The sequence below is a fragment of the Rhodamnia argentea genome, chromosome 5 (genome assembly GCF_020921035.1).
Source record: "Rhodamnia argentea isolate NSW1041297 chromosome 5, ASM2092103v1, whole genome shotgun sequence".
Lineage (NCBI taxonomy): Eukaryota > Viridiplantae > Streptophyta > Magnoliopsida > Myrtales > Myrtaceae > Rhodamnia > Rhodamnia argentea.
The window spans coordinates 1391525-1418559 of record NC_063154.1 but is presented as its reverse complement, the minus strand read 5'-3'; the positions used below and the strand labels follow the sequence as shown (position 1 = coordinate 1418559).

At 41.9% G+C, this 27035-nt stretch overlaps 2 protein-coding genes across 5 annotated transcripts; one reads left to right on the top strand and one right to left on the bottom strand.

The window, feature by feature from the left end:
* The first annotated feature begins 106 nt into the window (after window positions 1–106).
* LOC115742253 (E3 ubiquitin-protein ligase KEG) lies at window positions 107–14085 on the top strand. 2 transcript variants are annotated; one of them, XM_030676420.2, is made up of 16 exons: window positions 107–1004; window positions 2425–2784; window positions 2879–3109; window positions 3252–3377; window positions 3458–3794; window positions 3880–4037; window positions 5026–5183; window positions 5373–5491; window positions 5632–5766; window positions 9622–9746; window positions 9953–10057; window positions 10142–10375; window positions 11145–11478; window positions 11605–11793; window positions 11869–12174; window positions 12474–14085. In XM_030676420.2, exons 1-16 carry the CDS (start codon window positions 280–282, stop codon window positions 13707–13709), a joined length of 4878 nt encoding a protein of 1625 aa, XP_030532280.1. In that variant the 5' UTR covers window positions 107–279; the 3' UTR covers window positions 13710–14085. The 2 variants fall into 2 exon arrangements, with proteins under 2 accessions (XP_030532280.1, XP_030532279.1); XM_030676419.2 differs by having other exon boundaries at window positions 135–1004; window positions 5376–5491.
* Window positions 14086–15191: 1106 nt separating this feature from the next.
* LOC115742360 (nudix hydrolase 16, mitochondrial) lies at window positions 15192–20242 on the bottom strand. 3 transcript variants are annotated; one of them, XM_030676596.2, is made up of 5 exons: window positions 19781–20242; window positions 18915–19016; window positions 17898–18012; window positions 16452–16535; window positions 15192–15691 (listed from the first exon to the last, which is right to left on the bottom strand). In XM_030676596.2, exons 1-5 carry the CDS (start codon window positions 19849–19851, stop codon window positions 15434–15436), a joined length of 630 nt encoding a protein of 209 aa, XP_030532456.1. In that variant the 5' UTR covers window positions 19852–20242; the 3' UTR covers window positions 15192–15433. The 3 variants fall into 3 exon arrangements, with proteins under 3 accessions (XP_030532456.1, XP_030532457.1, XP_048135561.1); XM_030676597.2 differs by lacking the exon at window positions 18915–19016 and having other exon boundaries at window positions 19781–20202; XM_048279604.1 differs by lacking the exons at window positions 18915–19016; window positions 19781–20242 and adding an exon at window positions 19309–19702.
* Between the last annotated feature and the right edge of the window lie 6793 nt (window positions 20243–27035).

The window sequence follows — 27035 nt, the reverse complement described above, 5'->3', positions numbered from 1 at the left end:
GAAAGAAAGAAAGAAAGAAAAGGAAAACTTTCTATCTCTCTCTCTCTCTCTCTAAAACCCTCACACATTCTCTCTCTAGAGCTCTCTCTCTTCCTCTCGTCGTTCCATCGATCGATCGATCGATCGATCTATCCAGGTCCTCGACTTCAACTTCGATCGCTTCGAGTCCCGAACCCAGTCCCTAATCTAGCACCATTCGGCGCTCTTTCCCACCTGCTCGCTTCCAGCTTCTGGGAAGGTTCTAGAGAGAGAGAGAGAGAGAGGGAAATCGGAGAGGAAATGAAAGTGCCTTGTTGCTCCGTCTGCCAAACGCGGTACAACGAGGAAGACCGAGTGCCTTTGCTCCTCCAATGCGGCCACGGGTTCTGCAAGGACTGCCTCTCCAGGATGTTCGCCGCATCGCTCGACAACACTCTCCCTTGCCCCCGGTGCCGCCACGTCTCCTCCGTCGGCAACTCCATCTCTTCCCTCCGCAAGAACTACGCCGTCCTCACCCTAATCCACTCCAATTCCACTTTGCCGGCGAACTTGGACGTCGATTCCACCGACGACGAGGATGATGCCGACGGGGAAGCGGAAGGCGAGGACTCGCGGACGCGGCGCGGGGCCCTGGCCTCGAGCTCCGGCGGATGTGGGCCGGTGATCGAGTTGGGGACCCACCAGGAATTAAAATGGGCGAGGAAGATTGGGGAGGGGAGGAGGGCTGGAGTGGAGGTGTGGGAAGCGGTCATCAGCAGCGGCAGTGGGGGGCGGTGTAGGCACCGTGTGGCGGTGAAGAAGGTGGCAGTTGGGGATGATGCGGCCACGATGGATATGGAGTGGGTGCAAGGGCAGCTTGAGAATTTGAGGAGGATGTCAATGTGGTGTAGGAATGTGTGCACTTTTCACGGGGCTATTAGGAAAGAAGACGGTAGCTTATGCCTTGTCTTGGATAGGTGTCACGGGTCGGTGCAGTCAGAGATGCAGCGCAACGAGGGGAGGCTGACACTGGAGCAAATCTTAAGGTTCTATTGAGAAGCTTTTTCATATGATTTTCCTCTATGCTGTAAAAGAATTGGTACTTAAGCGAAATCGAATAAATAGTTGTACCCTTATGCTTGAGGTTCAAAGTCGGTACCTTTTTAGTGGGGTGGGTGAGATCTGGAAGATGTCTATCATCTGATGTCTGATTTGTTAGTACATTTTGATGCAATAGGTTATGGAATTTGCGTGATTGATTCTTCTTTTCCCCTTTTGCACCTTGATACCTCGATTGTTTTAGTCATGCAAAAGCGTACTACTATGCTTTCTAAACTCTCATTATAATTGGGTTCTTTGTGGGAGGAAAAGTTTAGTCATTGTGCTTCTTTACCTGGGGATTTGGGCTTCACACGGTAATTCGTCAACATGAGTTAGGGCACCGTTCTTTCTAATCATTCTGCTCGTGTTAATTGTCCTTGGGAATATAGAACATGCACTTGTGTCTGCAGACCTGCTGTGTTTATGCCTATGGATCTCAAGCTACATCAATTAGGGCTGCCTACGAATGCAAGTAATAATTTTATAATGCAGATTGAACTTACAGATTAGTTTCTGTCAACAAGTGATGTGCCAATGGGGCATTACTTGACCACACTTCCTGATTACATCTCAGTGATAAACATTCTTGTCATGTTTACCATTTCTACTTTCTGAGCTGTCCTCCTCCATTGCTGAATATTGGGTAGAGGGGGTCCTGAAAATACATATTTGGGACTGCCGGGAACTATTAAGAGGAAAAAGGGCGAGAGAGATCCCCAGTGGACAAATGAGCAGCTTGCTTTGGGGATTGCAAGGAATCAAGCTTTCACTACCTAAATTTTACTGGAATAAATTGAGTAAAGCCGAAGGATGATGAGTCCACCGTTCTGGAGAGTGTAGTTTGCAAAGATATTATCTTTTTGAGGGTGGTTTTTAATTGTTGGAATAAACTTGCTTGTGGCTCGTGGTGTAAGTTGAAAGCAGAGGTTAGCATCTCCTGTGAAACCATATGCACGAGGCACGAGAAATGAGGGGGTGAGAACATAGTGAGACTTGATTTGAAAACATATATTCTGGAGTTCTTTTGGTATCCTAGGATGTTAATTTTCTGGATAGTGACTGACTGACTGGATGAGAGGGATATTGCATCTACATTAATAGCATTCTGGAATTTAAAGAGGTAAAACACGCCATCAGGTGCCTTCTATTGTGTGCTTTTTGGTGAATTTCGGGAACTAGAGTAAGGATATAATGGTTCTTAAGTTAGATCATTGTGCTCTCTATAACGACTGAATTATCATTGAAGAATGCTGTAAGCTGCAACTTTTAGTGGTTCTTTTTTGTTCTCGGTGAAAATGCTATATCACATTCATGTTATCTGCCAATGAACCTCGTCACGACTTGGTGTGCTCTCTGCAATTGCAGATATGGTGCGGATATTGCGCGTGGCGTAGCTGAACTCCATGCAGCAGGAGTTGTTTGCATGAATTTGAAGCCGTCCAATCTTCTTTTAGATGCAAATGGCCATGCGGTAGTTTCTGATTATGGACTTGCTTCAGTCCTGAAAAAACCTGCTTGTCGAAAAGCTCGATCAGAGTGTGATTCAGCCAGAGTCCATTCTTGCATGGATTGTACAATGCTTAGCCCCCAGTATGCTGCTCCAGAGGCATGGGAGCCGGTGAAGAAGTCCCTGAAGTTCTGGGATGATGCCATTGGTATTTCTGGAGAGTCGGATGCATGGAGTTTTGGTTGCACGTTGGTGGAAATGTGCACTGGTTCTGCCCCGTACGTAGATTTCCATTGTCATTTCCTATCGCTCCCTGTACAAAGATCACTTTAAATGTTTTCTGAATTGTAGAAATTGACACTTGCTGTGCAGGTGGGCTGGTCTTAGTGCGGAGGAAATATACCGTGCTGTTGTCAAGGTTGGGAGATTGCCTCCGCAATATGCAAGTGTCGTTGGAGTTGGAATACCGAGGGATTTGTGGAAGATGATTGGTGACTGCCTTCAGTTTAAGGCATCAAAAAGACCATCTTTTAATTCAATGTTGGCTATATTCCTGCGACACTTGCAAGAAATACCACGTAGTCCTCCCGCAAGCCCTGAAAAGTAATTGTTTTGACCTTTGATTCTCGCATCTGGTCTTCTACTTCTAGCACTTAAGTGGATGTTTTTCCTGATTAATTCATACCCTCGACAACTCTGATTGGTTGGATCTGTTATGTATTTTACTCTGTATGTGCCCTTACAGTGGCTTCACCAGATCTTCCGGTTCAAGTTTGACAGAACCACTTCGTGGATCTGTTTCAGATCTAGTGCAGGATAACACTGGCCTCCTGCACAATCTGGTATCAGAGGGCAACGTGAATGGAGTTAGGTTAGTAAGATACATTCTTCTTTGGTCTCTGTCAGACAATTATGGGGACAAGTTTTGACTTTGAGTTCTGTCATCTGTAGGGATCTGCTCTCAAACGCTTCATCAGGGAGGATAAACAACTCTATATCTTCACTTCTGAAAGCACAGAATCCTGACGGCCAAACTGCGCTTCATTTGGCATGTAGGCGTGGTAGTGCAGAATTAGTTGGGGCTATTTTAGAGCATTGTGAAGCAAATGTAGATGTTTTAGATAAGGATGGGGACCCTCCTCTTGTTTTTGCTTTAGCCGCGGGATCCCCAGAATGTGTCCATGCTCTCATCAGAAGAGGTGCTAATGTTAGATCGAGGTTGAGGGATGGCTTTGGGCCATCTGTTGCTCATGTATGTGCTTACCATGGCCAACCAGATTGCATGCGTGTAAGTCATTGTTGTTGGTAAACTTTACATTCACATAGCTTTCGGGTTCTTTGAATATCTAGCTCTGATGTTTCTTGTAATACAGGAATTGCTATTAGCTGGAGCTGATCCCAATGCTGTGGATGATGAAGGTGAATCTGTTCTACACCAGGCTGTGGCAAAGAAATACACTGACTGTGCTGTGGTCATTTTGGAATGTGGGGGATCTCCATCCATGTCCATTGTGAACTCTAAAACTCTTACGTGAGTATATTGGCTTTTCATCTTTGACCGCTAGAAATGATATGTATGAAAAAGATAGCTAAACGAAAATAACAATTTGAGCTGAAAGAATCTGACTTTAGCACGTCACCTCTTCATAAAGGATAGATGAATTTGGATTAGCTTGAGTTTGTGGAGTTTCTTTTCATTTTAATTTGTGTATAGGGCAGTACTCTTTTGGTTTTTGCTCATAAAGTTTCCATTTTCCATTTTAAAAGATGTATGTCTTCTTTTCTACTTTGATCTCTCCAGATCAGGGAAATGTATGGCTTAGGTGTAAATGTCAAATCATTATCATTTGTAGTTTTGTTTGCCACAGTGACTGGGTCTGGTCCAATTATTTGGGAACTGTGGATTTGATAAATATATTGCGAACTGAATATGAGTCGGATTTAATTGCAACATTTAATCAAGAGAAGGATAAATGGGAACTCTAATTTGTGGAGAGCTCCTCCCACCCCTCAAAATCTCACGCAAATATGTGCATGCACAAACTATCTTTCGGTTATAACAGTGTGCTGGTACCTTCATGGTTCTTCCTTTAAAATGTCATATGAATCATGTATTGAATTATTTTTGTGACTTTGAACTCATGTTGGAGTAAACATGTGTTGTTTGTTTTAGAATAATTAAATATTAAACCACGCCTTCATCTAATAGCTTAAACTTTTAGAATAGTTAGTAGTGGTCCCACAAAAATCTCTCAGTTTGTAAGGATATGGAGCCTGAACTCATGTTGGAGGCATTGCATTTGTTTATGTGCTTCATCGTGTCGAAGTGTACTCAATTTGTGGTCAACAAGTACCATCTCCATTTTTTAGCTCTCTGTTATGATTTCTTTTTCCTTTTCTAGGGTATGCTATTTCAATCTGAAATCACCTAACTCCATATCTTTTGTTCAATATGTGTTCTCATTGGCCTTGGAATGATTGCAGCATAATTTGTCACTCTAAAACTGTCTATGGTGCAGACCATTGCACTTGTGTGTGGCAACACACAATGTCACTGTGGTGAGACGGTGGGTGGAAGTTGCTAGTGCTGAAGATGTTGAAAATGCGATAGATATACCCAGTCCAGTCGGTACCGCAGTATGTATGGCAGCTGCTCTAAAGAAAGACCGTGAATTTGGTATGCTAGATTATAGTGCAGCTCATTTCTTATTTAGCTTCAATGCCTACTCTGTTTGATATCTTCAGTCTTAGTATTTATTGTTCCTCTTGGAAACATAATTTGTTGCAATCTCTCTAGGATTTCTTGGTATGATTACCTTGCTTGTCACTTGTGTTGAAAGTTTCTTCTGCTGTCATTGTCCTATAGAAGGGAGGGAGCTTGTTCGAGTGTTGCTGGCTGCTGGAGCAGATCCAACTGCTCAAGATGCCCATGGGAGAACAATTCTGCATACAGCTGCTACGGCTGATGATGTTGACTTGGTCAAGGTTACATGTTTACTTGATACATGAGCTTGATTTTCGTCTGTTGCTTAATATTCTCTATATAGGGACTTTTGATGATCTTGTTGATTTGTGGCCACTTGGAGGAACTATTTTGTTACTCTTTTCCTGTAAACATGTTGCAGGCTATTCTTGATGCTGGAGTAGATGTAAACATCCGGGATATGCACAACATGATACCTCTTCAAACTGCCTTGAGTAAAGGGGCTAAATCTTGTGTCGGATTGCTATTATATGCTGGGGCGAATTGTAATTTACAGGTTTCTCTTCTCACTTCCTTATCTATTGTTGGTCCTTCCTTTGCTGGTGTCAATGCTTCCTAGCAATGACCTGCCCGTAGTGTTATACGCTTATACTAGCGTGCTTTCCTTTTCTGTTATTGGGTGAAATTCTTGGGTGGGTGTCGCAGACCCCCCCTGCTTACTGTCTCCTCTCTCTCCTGTCTGTTGATCTTTATAAATATTCATTTCTGTATCCATAAGAAGCTGTTGCCTCATTGCTGTTTCTAGCATATGTTACCCTTTGAAGGATTGATTTTGAACTTACGGATAAGATCTTGTTCCTACAAGCAATTGTCTCTGCAATCTTGTACGCTAATGTCATATCACAGATGACATTGGAAAAGTGCTCTTGTGGGTATCCACAGTATATTTGCTCAGAAGTATATATTCGTCTAGTTCTTGCAATGATTTCTTCAAGACAAATTCCTTTTCAGTATCGTATGGTGCTCATGTTTGCTTTTGCTAGAGTTCACTGGTCAAGTGGTGGTGAGACCAGTGGAATTGTTTTGATTATTTATATGTGATACTGCCTTGGTATATGCTTTGGCAGATGATATAGTGCTGATAGTTGAAACCCAAGAGTAAAGAAAATTTTGATTCTAATGTTCAAATGCCCAGGAGTAAAGAAAATTTTGATTCTAATGTCAAAATGTTAGGCTTTGTTTGCTTGCACTGACGAGGCACCCATTAGTGGTTTTTCTTTCCAATTTATCACATGCCGTAGAATAGTATTTTTTTTTTCCAAGATTGCTTTGGTGACTAACAATTTATGATACACATTCTCAAAATTTAGGCCTTTTTTGGGAATAATACATTTCAACCATTCAACCCTAAATGGCTGAGATGTATTGTCCTTTTTTAACCTTTTTCTTTCCTTTTTGAATTTTTCTATGATTTCCTCTCCATATCTGGTTGCCTCATGCCCCGCAGCTCCAAGTCTCAAGGAAAATGAGAGGACAAACGAAGAGCCAAGTTTTTGCACCAGTTGCCACGAAGCCGCCTGATGATTGCTGCCACAAGCCCTCACGGCTGTACCTCCACCGACCACCCCTTTCCTTGTTCAACTCATTTGGGCCTCTCCTCTCTCTCTCTCTCTCTCTCCCTCTCTCTCTCTCTCTCTCTCAGCGCATGGAGGTTGCAGCCTCCATTAAGCATCAATAGAGGTTGTTTACCTCCCTCAACCCTAGATCTATAGGTGCATGAGGCTGGCAACCTCCATGGCCATAGTGTTGCCGTTTCGTTTTGCTCAATTTTCGGAGTAATAGAGAGAGGACCTGTGGCCATGGAGGTTGCAACCTCTGCCAATTTGCTCTCTAATGGAGGTCAGCTGCATTCACTACCCTAGATCTGTGGTTGCACAGGGATGGCGACCTCCATAGCAGCAGTAGTGCTGACTCATTGATTCACTCAAGTTTTAGAATGATGAAATGAGACTTTTGCACCATGAACTCCGGCTATGCAAAGAGGAAAAGCAGTGTGAAGGCTGTGGCAGTGATTATTGTTGCGGCTTCGACGGTAGTGGTGGTTAGGGCAATGCATATCTGTTTTATTTATTTTTCAGACTTTCATTTTCAATCTGCTAAAATTATTCAGATTTTTTTTGTAATTTATTGCGTAGTCCCAAAGTTAGGTATTATAGAATCTTAATAATAGGTTTTGCTAAGTACTCCAATTCCACTTTGTTTGAGAAATCCTATTCCATGAATAATCCAAATTCAATTTTTGATTTCTTTCCAAAATGAAGAAACTTAGGAACTGGAAGTTCAATCCTTAAGTCTAGTTCCCCAATGGCCTGTACAAGGCCCGAAGGGTTTTTGTGTGGGTCAATCAAAGAATGAATATATGGAGTCTAAATTTGGTGACAATAAAAGTTAAGAAACATGTTGGTGAAAACCGAAGATCAAGAAGTCCCGAAGGGCGAACACTATTTATTTGTGGATTTGTTTTCAAGAGAAAATGACACAAATGGTCTTGACCTTTGGCTCAATGTGCAATGTGGTTCATGAACTTTTAATTTGTTCAATGTGGTCCTTGAACTTCGACCCAATGTGCAATGCGGTCTTTGTACTTTTAGTTTGTTCGATGTGATCTCTGAACTTTTGGTACATATTTAATTTAGTCGCTGCACTATATGAAAGTGGTCAATGAAGGACTACATAAATCATTTTCATGTAGTTTAAGGACTACATTGAACATGTTTCAAAAGTGCAAAGACTACATTGAATATTAGGTTAAAGTTCGGGGACCACATCGAATAAATTAATAGTTTAGGGACCACATTGTATATTGGGCCACAGTTCGGAGACCATTGTATCATTATTCCTATTTTCTAAAATGATGGTGAGGTTAATGGATATCTCACTCATAAAGTATAAGTAGGATGGATGAAATGGAGAAGTGCTTCTAGAGTTTTGGCTGACTTGGACTTTGGAGAAAATATTATTCATTGGCAATAAATCCGCCAATACACTATGGCATGGATTGTTGGGCGGTTAAACACAAATTTGTGCACGAATTGATGAAACAATGACGAGTATGCTTAGTTGGATGTGCTGGCACACGAGAAAAGACATAGTTGAAAATGAACTTATCCAGGGAAAAGTAGGTGCTTCTCCAAGCGAGGATAAGATAAGCTCGTTTGAGATGGTTGGACAAGTTGAATGAAGGCCTTTGGATTTTCTGGCCTAATCTGATTGGTTTGGGGGCTCGAGGTTATAGGGGCAGGAGAAGACTTTAATAATGTGAAAGGAGAAAAATAAAAATATGAAGCACTGTACAATAGCTTAGAGAAGGATCGACACCAAATCAAGTGCAATTGCAAAAGATGACTCATGTAGCCAACTCAAACTTCTGGTTTTACTTGTCGTTGTTGTTCTTGTCTTTTTATTGTATTTGGTGCAGCATCTATAAAAAAAGCCTGAAATTACAGTTTAGCTACTATTTTGACCTTCAAATCTTGATCTTATGACCTAGTTTAGTTACTGGGATCTTATCTATGCTCTTTTTTCCTGCCAACTTCCTTTTCTTAACTTTTGACAACCTCTGAGTTCTGGATCTCCATATCAGATGATGTGAGCGACTCATTCTCATTAAGTATTCGAGTAGACAGGGTTGAATGTAAACTATAGGACACTCAAAGCTAACATTACCTAAACCTGCATGTGCATGCATGATTTGATGTCTACAAGCATGTCCAGTGCAGTAGTTAGTTGGATGACCAGGCAATCAGCCTGTTCTGCTGTCCACCGGATAATTTGTTCGCATTTCCTAGAAGAGAAGTGGGAAGGGTGGTAAGTAAATGAGTGATACTTTTCATGCTTGCTATAATATACTCGGTGACCGTAGGTAAGCTACTGCTTGAAGTCCTACCACGTTCGAGCATTTCCTTTAATAGCACAGATAAAGTATTCCCTACTACAAGCATTGAGAGTGCCCATTCCTTCACAAGCTAGAATGGACATTCCCACATGACTGCGGTTCCTAATGGAATAGGTAATGAAGCAACCTTGCCACCTACTCGCCACCTACTGCCAGTAAATCACCACCTCCCCAAGTCAAACTGGTGCTTGCTGTTGCACTAGGAGCCGTTGCACCAAAATTGAAGTAAAAATGAAGGACCAAAAACTAGAAGTGCTCATTCAGGGTTCTGAAATTTCCTCCTTTGGTTCATTGACATACCTTGGATAACCACTTCTCTGCTCCTAGCAGATTGTATGAATTTCGTATTTTGAGTTTTCTGGGACACTGGCTTTTTCTCCTATTTTACTTGCTAGAGTAGGTAATTCTACTTTGCAATCTTTCTCCTTGTCTGATTTCTTTGCTTTACCTTGGCAGGATGATGATGGTGAAAATGCATTCCACATAGCTGCTGAATCTGCAAAAATGATACGAGAAAATCTTCAGTGGCTCATAATTATGCTTAGAAGCCCTGATGCTGCTGTTGAAGCGAGAAATCACAGGCAAGTGCCAATACAGACCTACTGCCTCTTTGATTTTACTGTATGTGTAAACCGATGGTCATAATTAGCTATTCATCTACCTAGATACCTTTTTCATTTCTAAGATCTTGCACTAAATTTGTGAGAAAGTTTGAACCTGATGACCTAAGGATGATACTTGTTCTCTTTATTCTTAACATAAACCTGTCCTTGCTGTTTTTTGGTAGTGGTAAGACATTGCGAGATTTCTTGGAGGCCCTTCCTCGAGAATGGATATCAGAAGATCTCATGGAGGCTCTTGCAAATAGAGGAGTTCACCTATCCCCCACAATGTGAGTAGAAAGGTTCTGCTTTTTCAAGCAATTATTATCTATTCTCGGGAACATTATTTTGATTGTTTGCTTCTATATGTTTAGGTATGAAGTGGGAGATTGGGTTAAATTCAAAAGAAGTGTTAGAAATCCTACATATGGATGGCAAGGTGCAAACCATAAGAGTGTTGGGTTTGTTCAAGGTGTTCCAGACAAAGAGAACCTCGTTGTTTCATTTTGTTCTGGAGAGGCTCATGTGTTGGCAAGTGAAGTTGTAAAAGTGATACCCCTGGACAGAGGACAGCATGTGAAACTTAAAGCAGATGTTGAAGAACCCAGGTATGAATTGAATTGTTGCTAATCTTTCACTTGACGGAGCATTCTTTGTAGACGTGGAATTTATCATGCATTGGTCACAAAATACACTCAAACTGCTTCAGGAATGTCCCTAAATACATCCAAAAAAATTTAGTAAGTCTCATTTGGTCACTCATTGGAACTTGAGCTGTTGCTCCTGTCCTGTCAAGTCAAGTTGGTTATTCTGTCTGAGGAAGTAGGAGTTGCCCACTTTTTATGCAGAATTATGGTTTGTAAAAAGAGAATAGTGATTTAATTAGGAGAGCAGGAAATTTCTCATAGAATTGGCTTGATCTGAAGAGAGAATTCGGTATGTTGCTTTGACAAATGCTATTGTAACATCAGGTAGACTTATGATTTCGCTCTGGGTAACTATGTAGTATTTGGACAAATGATGGTCTATGTAGTGTGGCATATTGCAATGCATATAACAATCGACATATTTTGGCATTGATAGCTAATTGTTGTCACTTTCAGATTCATGTTCATGAAATGTTGATGAATTGCTTAGGACAAATATGCATGTTCTTCATTGTCTTGAGCTAGTTCTGCGAAATTCATTGTTTCTGTGCTGTCTAAAGGATATAGGACCTTGCCTGATGTTTTTCTTTATTGTCAAAGGCTTGCCCAATATTTGTTAAGCATTTTGTTAAAGCATTGCCATTTAGGCATCTGGAATTGATCTTGCAGTATGTCTATCTAGGCGCAGTTACCTTAAAAACTCCCATGTTTAATCTGGTTCGATGCTCAGGTTTGGTTGGCGCGGTCAGTCAAGGGACAGCATTGGCACTGTTTTATGTGTTGATGATGATGGCATTCTGCGTGTTGGGTTTCCTGGAGCATCCAGAGGATGGAAAGCGGACCCGGCGGAGATGGAAAGGGTTGAAGAATTCAAGGTTGGGGATTGGGTTCGCATTCGTCCTGGTCTTACCACTGCTAAGCATGGATTAGGCCCTGTTACACCAGGGAGTGTCGGCATAGTTTACTGTATAAGACCAGATAGTAGTCTTTTTCTGGAATTGAGCTACCTGGAGACTCGATGGCATTGTGAGCCAGAAGAAGTCGAGCATGTTGTCCCTTTTAGGGTGAGCAAGAGCCTTCTCTTATTTATGGATGATGCCTTTTTTCTCCTTTTGTGCCTTTTTGTTGTTCTATGGTTCCATTTTCTTTGTTTACTTATGGAATGAAAAATTGTATAATGTTTTTGACAGATCGGGGACCGCGTTTGTGTGAAGCGGTCTGTTGCAGAACCCAGATATGCTTGGGGTCGTGAGACACATCACAGTGTTGGGAGGATTTGTGAAATAGAAAACGATGGTCTGCTGCTTATTGAGATACCAAACCGCAATATGCCATGGCGAGCGGATCCTTCTGACATGGAAAAGTTGGAGGATTTTAAGGTAATGATCATCACGTTGTTTTATATCCTATCCCTCACATTGTCTTTTGCAAAATTGATCTTTGCTCTTTCTTAGGTTGGTGATTGGGTTCGAGTGAAAGCTTCTGTTCCATTCCCCAAATATGGATGGGACGACATCACACGAGACAGCATTGGCATAGTGCATAACTTGGAAGAAGATGGTGATATGGGGGTCGCCTTCTGCTTCCGCAATAAGCCCTTTTGTTGCTCAGTTACAGACGTCGAAAAGATTCCTCCTTTTGAAGTGGGACAAGAGATTCGGATGAAGCCGTCTGTTACTCAGCCTCGGCTTGGATGGTCAAATGAGACCCCTGCAACTGTTGGAAAAGTTGTGAGAATCGACATGGATGGAGCTTTGAATGTGAGTATATTCCCTTCGCTAAATTGGTGCATGCTGCCGCTAGACACAACTATGTAGGAATTATTTGACTGGCTGAGGGAAAACCACATATTTACCTGTGAAAACTTGTTTTCACTAAGATTAGCAGAGGAGTTTTTATGTCAGCTGGTTAAGTTACTGTGTATGATCTTCAGTTGTGTCAATTAGCACTAGTGTCTTTGGTATTTTCTTGGTGGCGCATCTGTTTGTCACTATAGGACTTGCTTTGCTTGAGGCAACTCATATCTGGGAACATGCTATTGATCATTGACTGTTGATAGGTTAAAGTTGCCAGTCGACATAGTTTGTGGAAGGTTTCCCCTGGAGATGCAGAACAACTTGCTGGATTTGAAGTTGGTGATTGGGTACGGTCAAAACCCAGTCTTGGGACTAGACCTAGTTATGACTGGAACAGTATTGCGAAGGAAAGTCTTGCTCTTGTGCACAGCGTGCAGGAGACCGGTTACCTAGAATTAGCATGCTGTTTTCGCAAGGGGAGGTTGATGACTCACTATACAGATGTTGAAAAAGTTCCCGGCTTTAAAGTCGGCCAGCATGTTCGATTCCGGGCTGGTCTGAGTGAGCCAAGATGGGGATGGAGAGGGGCCCAGCCTGATTCACGAGGTGTTATAACTAGCGTTCATGCTGATGGAGAATTGAGGGTGGCGATTAATGGTTTGCCTGGCTTTTGGAGAGGAGACCCTGCAGATATTGAGATAGAGCGGACTTTTGAAGTGGGGGAGTGGGTGAGACTTAGAGAAAATGCAAATAGCTGGAAATCCATTGGACCTGGCAGTATAGGGGTCGTACAAGGATTAGGATATAATGGAGATGAGTGGGATGGGAGCACAATTGTCTCATTTTGTGGGGAGCAAGAAAGATGGGTGGGGTCCACTTCCCATCTGGAAAGGGTTGAAAAGCTGATGGTTGGGCAGAAGGTAAAGGTAAAACTCTCAGTAAAGCAGCCAAGATTTGGATGGTCAGGCCATGGCCATCCAAATATCGGAACTATCTCTGCAATAGACGGTGATGGGAAGCTGAGAATATATACCCCGGCAGGCTCAAAAGCTTGGGTGCTAGACCCGTCAGAGGTGGAGATTGTGGAGGAAGAAGAGCTTCGAATTGGAGACTGGGTAAAGGTGAAGGCATCAGTATCAACCCCCACCCATCAGTGGGGTGAGGTGAGTCACTCGAGCATTGGGGTAGTGCATAGAATAGATGATGGAGATTTGTGGGTTGCATTTTGCTTTATGGACAGGCTTTGGCTTTGCAAGGCTTTTGAGATGGAACGGGTAAGACCGTTTAAAATCGGTGATAAAATCCGGATCAGAGGAGGACTGATTTCTCCACGATGGGGGTGGGGAATGGAGACACATGCTAGTAAAGGCGAGATCGTGGGGGTGGATGCCAATGGCAAGTTGAGGATCAGATTTCAATGGAGAGAAGGGAGACCGTGGATTGGAGACCCTGCGGATGTCGTTTTGGATGAATGCCCAGTAAGGACTTGTGCATCATGATCTCCCATATCATTGTATCTCAAAACGCTGTTCTTGGCTGATATCTGCCATGACAAAGCCGATGCTGCTGGTGCTATACATCCTTGCACATGCAAACCGCTGATTCCATTACGTGGAGGGGGTGGGTGTGGTAATTGCGAAAAAGTACCTGATGCAAAGCGGGATGATGACAGTGTGAAATCAGAATGGGGGGATTTGTCTTCAGTTGCCCAGCCCTAGGAGATCCAGATTCAGCCTAGACAGCAGAGGTAGTGAGATAGGAAATTTGTACTTTATTGACTTTCAATTATTGAGCTGAGGTATATAATTCTGCTCATGTTTGTACAAATTGGACTGTTTTATATATCTGTGAATTATGAAATTTTGGTCTTTCAGTTAGGACTATCTTCAGATACTGTCCCATTCCCCAACTTCTTGGAGGAAATCTATGTTGTTCATCCATGCGTATACTTTTCTGAGTTTGGGCTGATCTGGGCCCATTGTAGTCCCAAACCATGGGCCGAAGGTCGAACGGTCCTCACCTCACTTTGGGCTTTTATGGGGGCTCAAAGTGGGTCCAAGTTAGGTTAGAATTGGACTTTTCTAAGTTTGGGCTGATCTAGGCCCATTTAGTCCCAAAACATGGGCTTAGGTCTAACGGTTATGGGCCTCTATTCGATCGAAAGTTGGGCCCTGACTCTGGGTCTCTGGGCCTCTGTTTGAGCAGGTCTGGCTCGTACTTGGGCCTATCTTAGGTCCACAAATGTGGGCCGAGAAGTTAGTTCGAGCCATGCTGGCAGTCAGTATGGGCTTTCCTGAGCCCAGGTTGGACAGAAATTTGGGCCCTTATTGGGCCACGTTAGCCTGAAATTTGGGCCGAAGTGTAGTTTTCCTCGGCCTCAAAAAAGGCCACAATCTGGGCTTCATTAGTATTTTCTGGGCCCACAGTGGACCAAATTTTGGGCCAGTAAGGTGGGCCTCGGTTTGGACCGAAATGGACCCATTTTAAGGGCATTGAAGCTAAGCCAGGGCCCAATCCGGGAACCGGTTTGGGTAGATCTGGGCCGGCACTTGGGGGAAGTTAGGCCAATTTAATCCAAAAGTTGTACCGAATTTGGGCTTTTCTAGGGCAGGTTTGACCTATGTTGGACCAAACTTGCAAAAGATGGGACTCTGGTTGGGTTGGCCCATTCTAACCCCAACGTCGATCTTTTGAGCCCACGGTTGGCCCTTATCTGGACCTAGATGGGCTGGGCTTTTTTACAAAGGTCTGTCATCGCAGAGATGTACATGAGAAAACGAACATGCGAAACATAACTTCCCTTTCGAACAAAAATAAAATAAAATAAAATAGGATTTCCCCTTCGGAAGTTAAAATAGTTGTAAAGAGTTGTTGATCTAACCCAGAGTCCACAAAATTAGAGTACATCGAAAAATCTACTACGCTTCTCACCGTGAAGCTTTCACCAACTGAAAGTGACGCAAGATGGGAGTGAACTGCACTTGGGTGGCCAAACGGTAAACTGCTGCAATGAACATCTAAATGGATTGGGCAAGCTGATCAATATGATATCAGAGATCAGCATGAAGAGACCTATGAGATGGATTAGACCTAACAAAGAGACCTTCTAAAGCAGCAGCCGCAGGCAACAACAAAAGATTTGCCCAAGGAATTCAAACAGATTCACCGGATTAGAAGCTGACTTTTATGCGCCTCTACTTTTGTAAATTATGAAATCAAAGATTCAATCAAAAGCTTCCTCGCTTTTCTCAGCATGCCAGTTCAGGAAGCCATGCACAAGTGCATCTCTCATCCACGGATGCCGGCAACTCTCGACAGCTTCAGGAATAGTCAGCCAGCTCCTCTGCCGGATACTCTGCTCTGGCCATGATTCAAGCTCCTCCCTCACAAACAATGCAAACATTGCTGCCTTGCATAAACCTTCAGGACAAAACTCATCTTGGTGAGTTTTACTCTTGAAGTCATAATGCCCTAAAAGATCCTGAAATAACAACAAAAAAACTTGGTTGCACATTATAAGAAAGATCAAGAATATACATATCCCCTTTTTCATCTGTGGAGAGAGAGGATTCAGAGCACAGAACAAACACATAGCAGCTGACTAGACATTCACAACGGAAGTATGTGCACATACATTTTGTAGAGAGGAGATCCACAGAACCAAAGATGCAGAGGAGCAGAGTCAAGTGCCGTGCACCTACATGCTACCACATGGCCTCAAAAAAGTATTGCTTATTAAAAGAGCATGTCCTCCGCACGCACGCACGCATGAGAGAGAGAGAGAGAGAGATGATAACTTTCATTGTCATCATGTTCATTTATATTGCGTATTCACATACACCGCAAAACTCAGCTTAAAAAGATCGAGAACGCTCTTTTTCCCCGTTCAAGACAAGAAGAATACATGCAGTAAAGGATGACAACATCCACTGTGCACAATATCATATTTACTCGTTCTAGTTTTTCCAATAACTGCCTTGCAACAGTCATTGTAATCATCGTGATAAAATAACATGGAATAAATAGCACATGCAGTGAAATTATCTCAAGCTACGCTTAGGACTCAAACTACTCTGCTCTAAAAATTCTTGACAGCGCAAAATGGAAAAAAAAAAGTTCCAACAAGTGACATAATCTTAAGATAACTCTTAGAATCACAAAGTTGATTTTCGCGAAAAATCTTATAAAAGAAACATGAACTAAAGATAAGAAAGATTGACAGACTTCATAGAATTTAATACCTTCAACTCTCCTTTCACACCAGCTTCTTCAATTGCTTCCCTCACAGCAGCTGCTTCAACAGTTTCATCGTTCTCCCAGCCTCCCTTGTAGAAATAAAATAAGCTAGTGAAAAAGAGCAAAAATCCGACACGGGAACAACTGATGGAGCTTCGCAGGATGATGAAGAAACATAGATACTTGTATAAAGCAACAACTCACAATCCAACAAACAGAGCTTCCATCAATTCACTACTAACAAGCAAATCTAATGATAATAAAAGTACATCATTTCCCAAAAGACAGTATGCATGCTCAAGCTTATGTTCTCCGTCTCCGGGCCTAAAAGCCCCAAACTACATATAACTAACTTGGAGTAACTGTTTGAATTGTAAGTGTTTATCCCAAAAAACATAAAGCAATTAAGTAATGAGCCAAAAAAAATCCCTGCAAATGTGTGGACATGCATGTAGACAAGTCCACTGTTCCCCAAACCAAGACGAAAATCAAGTGACATAACCCAGGTCCTGTCTTTCCCGGATAAACTTCTGTTCTTAATCACTAAAAGATGTTACTGTGAATCCACAACTCACGGCTTATGAAAAAAGCTCAAATAATCCAAGAATGCGATTATAGAACTCATTCTAGTGTGACATGTTTGCCGCCTAAGATGTAACTCCATTTATGGGGTGGAGGAACAATAGTTTGTATTAAGTCATTCAAAACTAGGTGTTTGCGGTTCAAAAGGCTTATCACAAATATTGGGCACGCACTCAAGACCGTAACACCAATCGTGGTACATGAAGCTATAAGTTAGAATCAACAGCACATCCATCAAATTCATCATAATAGTAGTCACATAAGTTGATAGAAATGTGCATTTCCAAAATGGATTAGGAAGTCAATAAGTGATCCGTTCAGCAAATTCCAAGATTTGTGCAACTCAAGTTCTGACATGTAAAACTGGTTATTGAGCGGAAGGAACAACTTAAGGTAACTACATACAAAAGTAGAAGTGCTTTCCCTTTCAACAAATAGCACACTTGTGTACCTCCGAGTAGTCTATACTACGCACCAACAGAAACAAGAGAAGATGAGGCTATATATCCTTTTCATTTTAGTCTTACATCGGGTGCAGAAAAAGAAATTGCAGAAGAAAAATTAAATACTCCGGCGGGATGACCATTTTCGGTTCGCTTTGAGCTTAGCCACTAATGAAGCCGAGAAGGCTTTAAGAAGTGTTTAGCCATGTCTCAAAACTTATCATGCCAAACAAATAAAACCCCTTCTTTTGAATGAGAAGATGTGGTCAGCAATAATCTCAGTTCCTCACTTGGAATATTACACAACAAAAGCATCTTCACAACCAACAACAGAACTTTTTCCATCTAACACAAGGCTCTAGATACCTATCTCAGGCCAATACACAGCACAAGTATATTCAGAAAAGCGTATAATTACCAGTATACCTTTGGAAACAAAAGACCTGGTCCACTAGTTGAATTGATCATGAGCACCTCAACAATCTTTTCATCGGAGTCACTGGTACATTCTATAGATTGTCTATACCTATAAGGAATACACACGAAGAAGAAGCCACTGAGTTAGTTATCCATTCGGATTGAAGCACCCAAAAATAGGAAAAAATCGAAGAAGAATCTCCTCAACTTTTTCATTTCTTCCTAAACAAAACACCACAGAAAAATGAAGGGCGGTCATCCTAGAATTCACGGAAATGATCTAGTGAGCTTATGACAATTTGTATGATGAACCAATAGTCTCACCAAAAAGGAGTGAAGAAAAAATCAAGAAAGAAGGATCAATAACCGCCACCTAAGAAGAAACCTCCTAAGTTCAATCCCACCGTTATTACTTGATGGAAGTTATGGAAGGTACAGAGGGAGTACAATCTTACGTTTCCAAGTAAAATTCCACAAATATGCGAATTAAAAAGAAGGAGGAAATATCATCTTTTCTCTGTTCACGCTACTTATCCACCTTCTATCCAACCTCCAACGCCAAAAGCCCCAGTGGCAAAGAGAAAGGACAAAACAGAAGTCTCATGAAGTGCCAAAAAACAACTGCCATCCACCACAGGAGAACTCATATTGAATCATGGATCATTCCTAAGAAGCACACTTAATATGAGACATTTAACAACCTTCTACAGCTTCCCCTATTCATCCAAGCCTCTTTTTTTTTCCCCCTCTTTTCAAAAGAAGAATGCCCTTTGCATCAATCATAAGGAAGGTATTTTATGCCTAGAAAGAGGTAGAAGCTGCATTCACTGTGTAAAAGAGGTAGCACTTTCCAATTCCCCAGTATATCCTTCATCTAAGGAATAGCCCTGCGACCACATTCGAAGCAGTCCACAATATGCACCAGAATTCGGTGGAAACAAAACTGACCATTGACGTCTTTTAACAGTATCACCAAACATTAAGATGGTCCATAGACTCGGGTATGTACAGACTCATGCAGCTCACCTAAGAGTGTCGACCTCAACTGGATCAACCCATGGTGGTGGACTTTTACACACTGATACCGAAGAAGGTATGATATTGGGAAACATATGTTTCATTGGACCTCTGTTACGAAGTCAAAGTACATGTTAACCTTACGTAAAGGTGGAACGGCATAATAAAGAAACCCGATACTCCAAAAACACAAAAATTCTCTAATCTACAATTTACTAAATTCGAGGATATTTTAAAATCCAAATCACGACTTCAATCAACAGCAAGCTGAACTGAGAAAGCATCAGGGATCCTCAGAAGAAATGTCAGCATCTGTGATGACTGTAACACTCATCCACTCACAAAGAACAGTCTGCCCAAAATAAATAGACATATAGATGCGCAAAGGACAGGAGAAAGAAACCCATCCCTTGAAACCACGGACACAGAAACCCACCAATATCCTTTTTCCATCTAAGAATGACTCAAAAGACGTTAGGACAAGCCTAGGTCTGGTGCAGATTAAATTAATCATCGATAAACATGAATTAACATCAGAAAGTCAAAAACAAACTTTGCAGGGCGCATCGAATCAAACGGAATTGAATCTCGACAAAGAAAAGTTCAGAAAAGGGGGGAAAAACCGAAAATGACCGTCATCAACACAATAAGGGCCCACTCGTTCCCAATGATAACGACCACGACACCAACAACATAAACTTACGCAATCAACACAAAACATAACCTAATGCAAGAGTTGTTAACGGAAAGACAATGCAAAAAACAAACATCCATCGCCATCCAACGAAACACGCAGAAGCATCATCCTCGTGCGAGATTCACGCACATCGAGGGGGGGAAAAGGAAATATGGAGAGATGCGAGATTTGATCGTACCCGGCGACAAGGCGACAACCGGCCTCGTACCGTTGTTGATGCCGACCCGTCCGCGCCACCAAATCGCACATGCTAAGGATCGAACGAACTAAGGAAGAACGAATAACGTCGTATCGAATCGACGGAATTCAGCAACGATCCCAGTTCCCCTATCTAATCGTCCTCATGCTCGCGACGAGTGGAAAGCATGTGATCCCTGCGTCTATCTCGACGGTTTCGCTCAATGCGGGACGACATTATCCAGAAGCTTCGAGTTGTCGATCCTTAGGGTTTGGGTTCGTTGTTTTACAAAATGAGAGAGAAAGCGAGAAAGCGAGAGAGAGAGAGAGAGGAGGGGGGGGGGGATGGTCGAGAGAGAGAGGAGGAGGAGAGCGCGCCTTGAGCTTGATCAGACGGTGAGGGGACACGGTCAAAGCCACGTCGGGAAGGAGGGGCCCCACCCAGCACGTGGGCCCCACTTTAGAATCAGTTTTGCGAGGGGATGATCTCGTGGATCGCAGTGTATCGTATGTTGCGTGAATCTCACCCTGTATATTCATATGGTATGCTCCTGGAAAACGTGACCGCGAACGGGGATCAACTTTTCAGTTCTCTAGTGTTTTTCGATCGCAAAAAATCTTAAACATGCTTTTCTTGTATAATGAGAGAGATTATTCCATATATGTCTGTATACATATGCCATAATTCGGGCATCATTTCAAATGCATATTTCATTTTAGCACAATAGAATTATGAAAATTTTCGAAAAGTGGTTGGGCATACCATATGCGTCACTTGGTTCACAGCTTGCAGAACGAGCTTAATCATTGGCCGCTATGGCTAGCAAAACAGACTCGAAAAGAAGATGAGTAGGCTGCTCGTAATTTAACTATTTGGTGTTTAAGAATTAATCACGATCGCTTTTGAAGAATCAAAAGCTTACGCCACGTGTATGAGTTGATCGGTGATTTTCTCGAAGGGTCCAGCAAATAGACGTCGAGAGGGTGTTCCAAGGTATATTATCGGTGGGACGTGCGGTCGATTTGAGTGTTAGTATTAAACCAATCTATTAGAGGGGAAATTGATGTGTCCAGGTCCAATCTTAGCCGTTCGTATGGTGAGCGGGTTGACATTACCAAGGATTTCGATTGGGTAGATGAATGCTGCTCCGTAAACATGGAAGCAGCAGATCAAGAGCGATGCAAGATTCACAAAAGGCACGCTTTGTCTGTGCTCGTCCTGCCTAGACACGAGCGAAATTTCGTCCAAAAAACATAAAAAAATGGGAATCCTAGGATCTAACTTCTTCTTTTTGGCTCTGTAAGCCTATATAATCCCAAAGATCGGGCTAATTTGTAATATTATCTCAAAAGTGGAATAAATCCTCTCTCTTTTGCGTGATAGAAAACAGCCTAATTCCTTTAAAATATATCAACTTTGGATCCAATCTTAATTCCGTCTCCACATCACCTTTCTATCTAGTCTCATATCCGTCAAGTGTCCAAAAATTGCCGCTGATTTCCTCGAATTATTAGCATTGTTGTTCCATACGAAAATGCGACAGCGTCTTGGGTTTTGGTAATGAACTTCTAATTAGCTCTCGTATTGATAGTTTTGATGAAATCGGTGTTGATTCTTGCACACAGGGCAGAGTTGAAAATTGAAATGAAATTCGGTTATTTATTGTTAGATTGGACCTAAAGTTTAGAATTTTGTATGAAATTAGGCCAATAAAAAAATATGCCCTTTTCTAATAATCGAAACGCCAAATGCCCAACTAATCTTTACTTAATTAGGCGCTCCTTTCATTTTCTCGACGACACACATACAACCTCACATGCATTAGAAAGCCTAATTTCAACAAAAAAAAGTACGACATTTATGTAGACAAGTCTAATTTTTTCAAACAAATTTCTAGTCTTGAATAAAATATCATCGGTATTTTGGGATCAATATGTTTTGTTGTGAATTTACACACTTTTTAGAACTCTTAATGTCGATATGATCAAATATTGTTGCTGTGACTAGATACTCTAATTTAACTCTTAGGTACAGATTTGTTTCGTGAAAAAATGAATAATTTAAAAAATATTTTCTTAAAACGATCGCTTGTGCTTTAAATAATTAGTCAATGAAAAAAATTCAATATTCAACGACAACTTATATTTTAATATTTTCGTGAGCAACGAAAATACTTTTCGTCGATTCAATCTTGTAAGCGACACAATGAATTATTCTGAGAAACATATTTTTCACAAAATGAAATGCTTTGCAAATATTTATAGACTTACAAAATTCTAACTTCCAACCCGCTTAGCTAATGAGATTCGGAGTTCTGCGCGATTCCTTCCTTCTCGGCAGAACGTCAACTGTGCTTGCACGTGCGAGGAACCGGTTTTGTTTTGCCCTGTCGCTTTTAAGTGGGCCCCGACAAAACGTGGATTGGGCCTCCATGGAAAAGATAAAAAAGAAATGTGAACGTCTTTTTCGTTCTATGGGGCCCAAATCTAGTGGGTCTACTCATATTGCGAGACAACCTAGTTTTTAAGCAACGGACAAACATGAAAGCATTCTTAAGCAGCAGGTTTCATGCCTTGACAATTATTTACAACGAAAGGAAAGGAAAAAAAAAAAAAAACATGTGATAGGTTTATGTGGGGATAGAGCTACTGATTATTTCGTATCGTGATCAAAATATAAGGTAACAAAAATGTATAGTGTCCTGTCGATTTAGTTATATTATGGTCGGATTTCTGCGAATAGATTATTCTAATGCTCTGGTCGTAATCTGCATGGGAATTTCTCACTCTTGGCATTAGATATGTTCGAAAGTCGACTGGAAGAGGTGATTGAGGAGTAAGCATGCTCGTAGTTCATACCGTTGACAATTGGCGGCATCATACATTGCATACTTAGTGAGAAACACGGCAAGCGAAAGCAAAATATGCGCACGTGAGACATATAGAAGAAAAGCTACAGTGTTAGAAATTGTTAGGCATCAAAGATCAGATGTTAATGCATCGACGGCATCTAGTTCGCGTGTACCCAAGATAGACGATGGGGTATGTACATGTAAATACGCACATTGCACGCCCACTATGGACATTAAAGAAACAAATCATTACTGACGTTTGGATGCCCCATAATCAAGGGCTATCTTATCGAGCAGAAATAGCCACGGAACATAAACCAGGTGCTCATTTGGCGACACTCGTTCTCATTCACATGCTTGCGATTTCGGTGTTAAATTGGTTATGAACGTTTGATAGTGACGTTTGTTTTGTGCAAGAGAACGCAAGCCCCCAAAAAGGTAGTTGCCAAAGTAGCTGCGGCTATCAAAGATCGATTAGCAACTCGTCTAGTAATTACAGCAATGCTAATTTTAAGCAATGCGAGGCGGTTTCTACTTTCTAGGGGTAAGGACGGCGTTTGCAATGGGTAGGTTTTCCGGAGCTCCCCCGGGTCGGCTTGATACTCTCGCGGCCACTCGAACTTGCACATCGCAAACAAAGAAACCTCCTAGGCTTGATTGATCTCAGGACGACCCTCCGATGCATGGTGCGTGGTCCGATGCATGGTGCGTGGCGGCCCGGATATGATCGTCGACCGCACGGGCCTGAAGTCCACTCTGCGGGCCACATCCCTTTTGGTTGCGCCATTCTTTCCCGATGGGAACCACATAAAAAATCTAAGTCAATTCGAGAGGATTGGAAATGAACTTCCAGGGAGTGTTTGGTTTGGCTTGGCTTTGGAAATGGGATTTGAGCAAAAATACAAATGCCTTTAGCCTAAGTGGATTTGAACAAATACAAATTGCCTTCGATAAAAAAAAATCATTTGAATTTTGAAATGCAACTTTGAGCAAAGTATTGTTTGGCCAAAAAAAAAAGTTGCAAAGGACTTTTGGATGCATATTTCTTTTTTCTTTTTTAGAAAAATCAAAACCCTTCGCTAGCTGGCAAGCCAAATATGCCCTCGCCGCCCCTCACCGGCCGTTCTCGCTCAAGAGAGTTGAACAATTGATGGTTTTAATTTTCCAAAGGGGAACAATTAGAATTTTAGCGGGGTTTTGAGAGCAAAATAGACAACTAACTAATTTTCATTAACGTGATATTCAACATTTCAAAAATGCTAAAAGCTCAATGTTGATAGGAATCAATAACGTCGAGCTTTCATCCTTTTCACCGTTGAAAATGTCCGTGCTGGGAAGAGAGCGAAAAACGTAGGAGCTTTGAACACGTGAGAAAAAGAAGAGGAAGAAACGAAATCGGATACATTGCACACCGACTTGCACATGTCCTTCGGATTCAAACTTAGCCACCGAATTGGCAAAAATGCTGCCGTACCGAACTGCTTCTCGTTCACTGAATTGGGACGCCGTCCTGTCCGTGAGGATTTCTTATTCTTCTTCTTCTTCTTCACTAGGATTCTTGGAATTAGGGAGAGACCGAGAGAGAGAGAGAGAGTCTTTGAATCTCGTTCTTCATGCCCAAATTTGCCACGGCAAATTCCATCAATCGCCATTAATGTAGCTGCTTTCTGGTCGACTAGCAAGCAAGCGTTGCGGCGTCTGCCCAAGTACATTGTAAGTTCAGACCCTCGAGAGAAGTTCTTATATTTTGACTCACCGACCAACGTGGAAAAAAAAAAAAGAATGGGAGGAGAAATCAAATGCCTTTGTACACAGTAAAGCCGCCAGGGTTTGCAATCGCATTTTACACAAGTCAATACGATGGAGTAAAACTCGGATTGGATCGAATCTATAAAAAGTCCGGATCGGGTTGCACATGGAGTTATACATTACCGCGTATTCCCCCGCATGCTTTTACGAGGGGTAAAATTAGAAAAGATATATATGTCGACGTCGAACGTCTCAACTACCACCCGAACAGATGGTCCGTTCCTCGACAGGAATTTCAGTATCGACCCCGTGCGATGAACCATATCCCATGTCGCAGCCAACTAAGTCCTTGCTCTTTCTCTGTTCCTTTGGAAAACCATCCTAAGCAAGCAAAGATCACGAGTTGTGATCAACTTGCATATATATATTCCATTTCTAAAACCTCGCTAAGTCCGGAAAAAAGGCCAGGTATGAGGTACCAAGTTGCTCTGTTTTTTTTTTTTTTTTGGGTTATTTTTTTCTACACCATATAATTTGAAAAATAATAATTCCTGTCGCCATAAACAGCTCTGTCTCATCTTTTCGTTGCCGGGACAAGGACCGGTCCTCCGTCTTGCTGGAGAACAACTTGTCGTTACACTTTCTACTCGTGAAAAGACAAATTATATATATAATATATATAAAATATATGTGTACATCAGACATCAGTACATGTATATGTGTATTTCGAGAGATAAGACAAAACGACAGTACCATAGAAATGCAGAAGCCAAAGAGAATTACATTCTCCAGTAACAATGATTAATAAATCTGTCAAAGATATTATTTTTCTTTTATAAATGAGGGAATTAATAGGTAAAAAATTATTTTGAATTTGATGTCGATGCGTTGGGGTTCCGCAACGGATCACGATCGAGAAGGGGATCATGAGCCCGATCCTGTCCGATTCGGACCATTGCACGATACCAGATTTTCTGGCAATCAACCCAGCCGATGAATCTCTCCCTCCCCCTCTGGGTCCCACGTCATTCTCTATTTAATCGGAATTTTTGCTAGTAACGTTTCCCTAAGCAACCGAATAAACAATCTTGTGATTTTCTAAAGGGCCATCCTTTTGGGTAATATGTGTAATTGTCGATGCAACCCAATTTAATAGTAAGTTGTCAGAGTGAAATGGATTTATACACGATCTCTGGTTAGCAAGATTAAGAGGGATATACTTTAAGGACATACCAAAATATGTCTTTTACATATCGAGCTGGATTTAACGTAGCATAGTCTATAAAAATATTTCCTAATGATATGTTTAGGCAATATCCCTTCAACAAGTTGTGTAAGACGCATCCTATTGCAAGGGGGTTCTCCAAAGGGTCAGTTTTTTTTTTTGTTGGAACCAAAGGATAAGTTTAACCGACAAAAATATCGCAATTCTATAAGTGCGTTTCTTTAAGTGAAAAGGAATGTAGAGAGGAGCTACCGACAATAGCAACCATGACTTTATTATCAGAGTTTCAAACTCACTATGGAAATCCGAATTGAATTATTGAACTTGGATTCTTATAGGCCATGTTTGGTGGTCGGGATAAAATTTACAATATGAATCATTGGGCTAACCACGTCCGATTATTTATCAAAATAACTGCTCGCACGCACGCGGTAACCGCATCGAACAATCCATTTTATTAACATAAGCTCATGAAAATAAAAAATTTCGAATGTTGAAGAGATGTATTAGAATTAAATATATCATGCACCAAAATCCTCTAGAATACAAAACTAAAATACGACATTACATAAATGAGCGAGTTCTCGAATTCAGGAATTCCAGGATTGGAAACCATTTTACTTTTCATGCAAAAGCGTCACGCCACCAACTATATATACCCAAGCCAAGCCCGTCCCCCTCCTCCCACCTAAAAGGCCGCCTTCTTCTCTTCCTTGCTTGCTCTGGAGCTCCTCTTCTTCTTCTTCTTGCTCTCTCTCTCTCTCTCTCCGTCATTGACAATTTAACTGGAAATTTAAATCCTGTCGCGGAAGGAGAAAGTTGGAGAGACAATTGCAGAGACGGGGCATGGTGGTCGGAGGAGCATGGTAAGGTGCGCGACGGGCTTCGGGACGGTTCTGGTGCTGGCGGTTCTCGCGGCGTTCATGGTGGTGCTGCCTCTGGTGTTGCCGCCCCTGCCTCCTCCGCCGCTGATTCTCCTCCTCTTCCCCGTCGGCATCATGGCCACCCTCATGTTCTTGGCCTTCTCCCCTGCCGCCGCCGCCGTCCACACCATCGTTTGACGAGCCAATCTTTAGGAACTCGCGGACAGCTTTGTATTCGAGAATACGTCCTTACCATTTCTACAAGCATTACGCTCAGAATCTGACTCTAGTCGAGATCCGACTCCACAATTAATGACAGAGAAGACTCCCAACTGCGATTCCATTTCACTTATTGAGACTGATTGTTTGTATCGTCTTGTACAGAACCAAAACGGCAGAATTTTTCCTTTGCTCTTCTTCCTTTTTTTGTTGTCGAATCATTCTCATTTTAGTCCCCTTTTGACTTTCCGATGAGATGAGGCCCAATGGTCCTCGCCTTCCGCCGAGAAGAGGAAGCTTGTCCCTCCCTCTCTCTCTCTCAAATCAGTGCGACAGGATCATCCAACC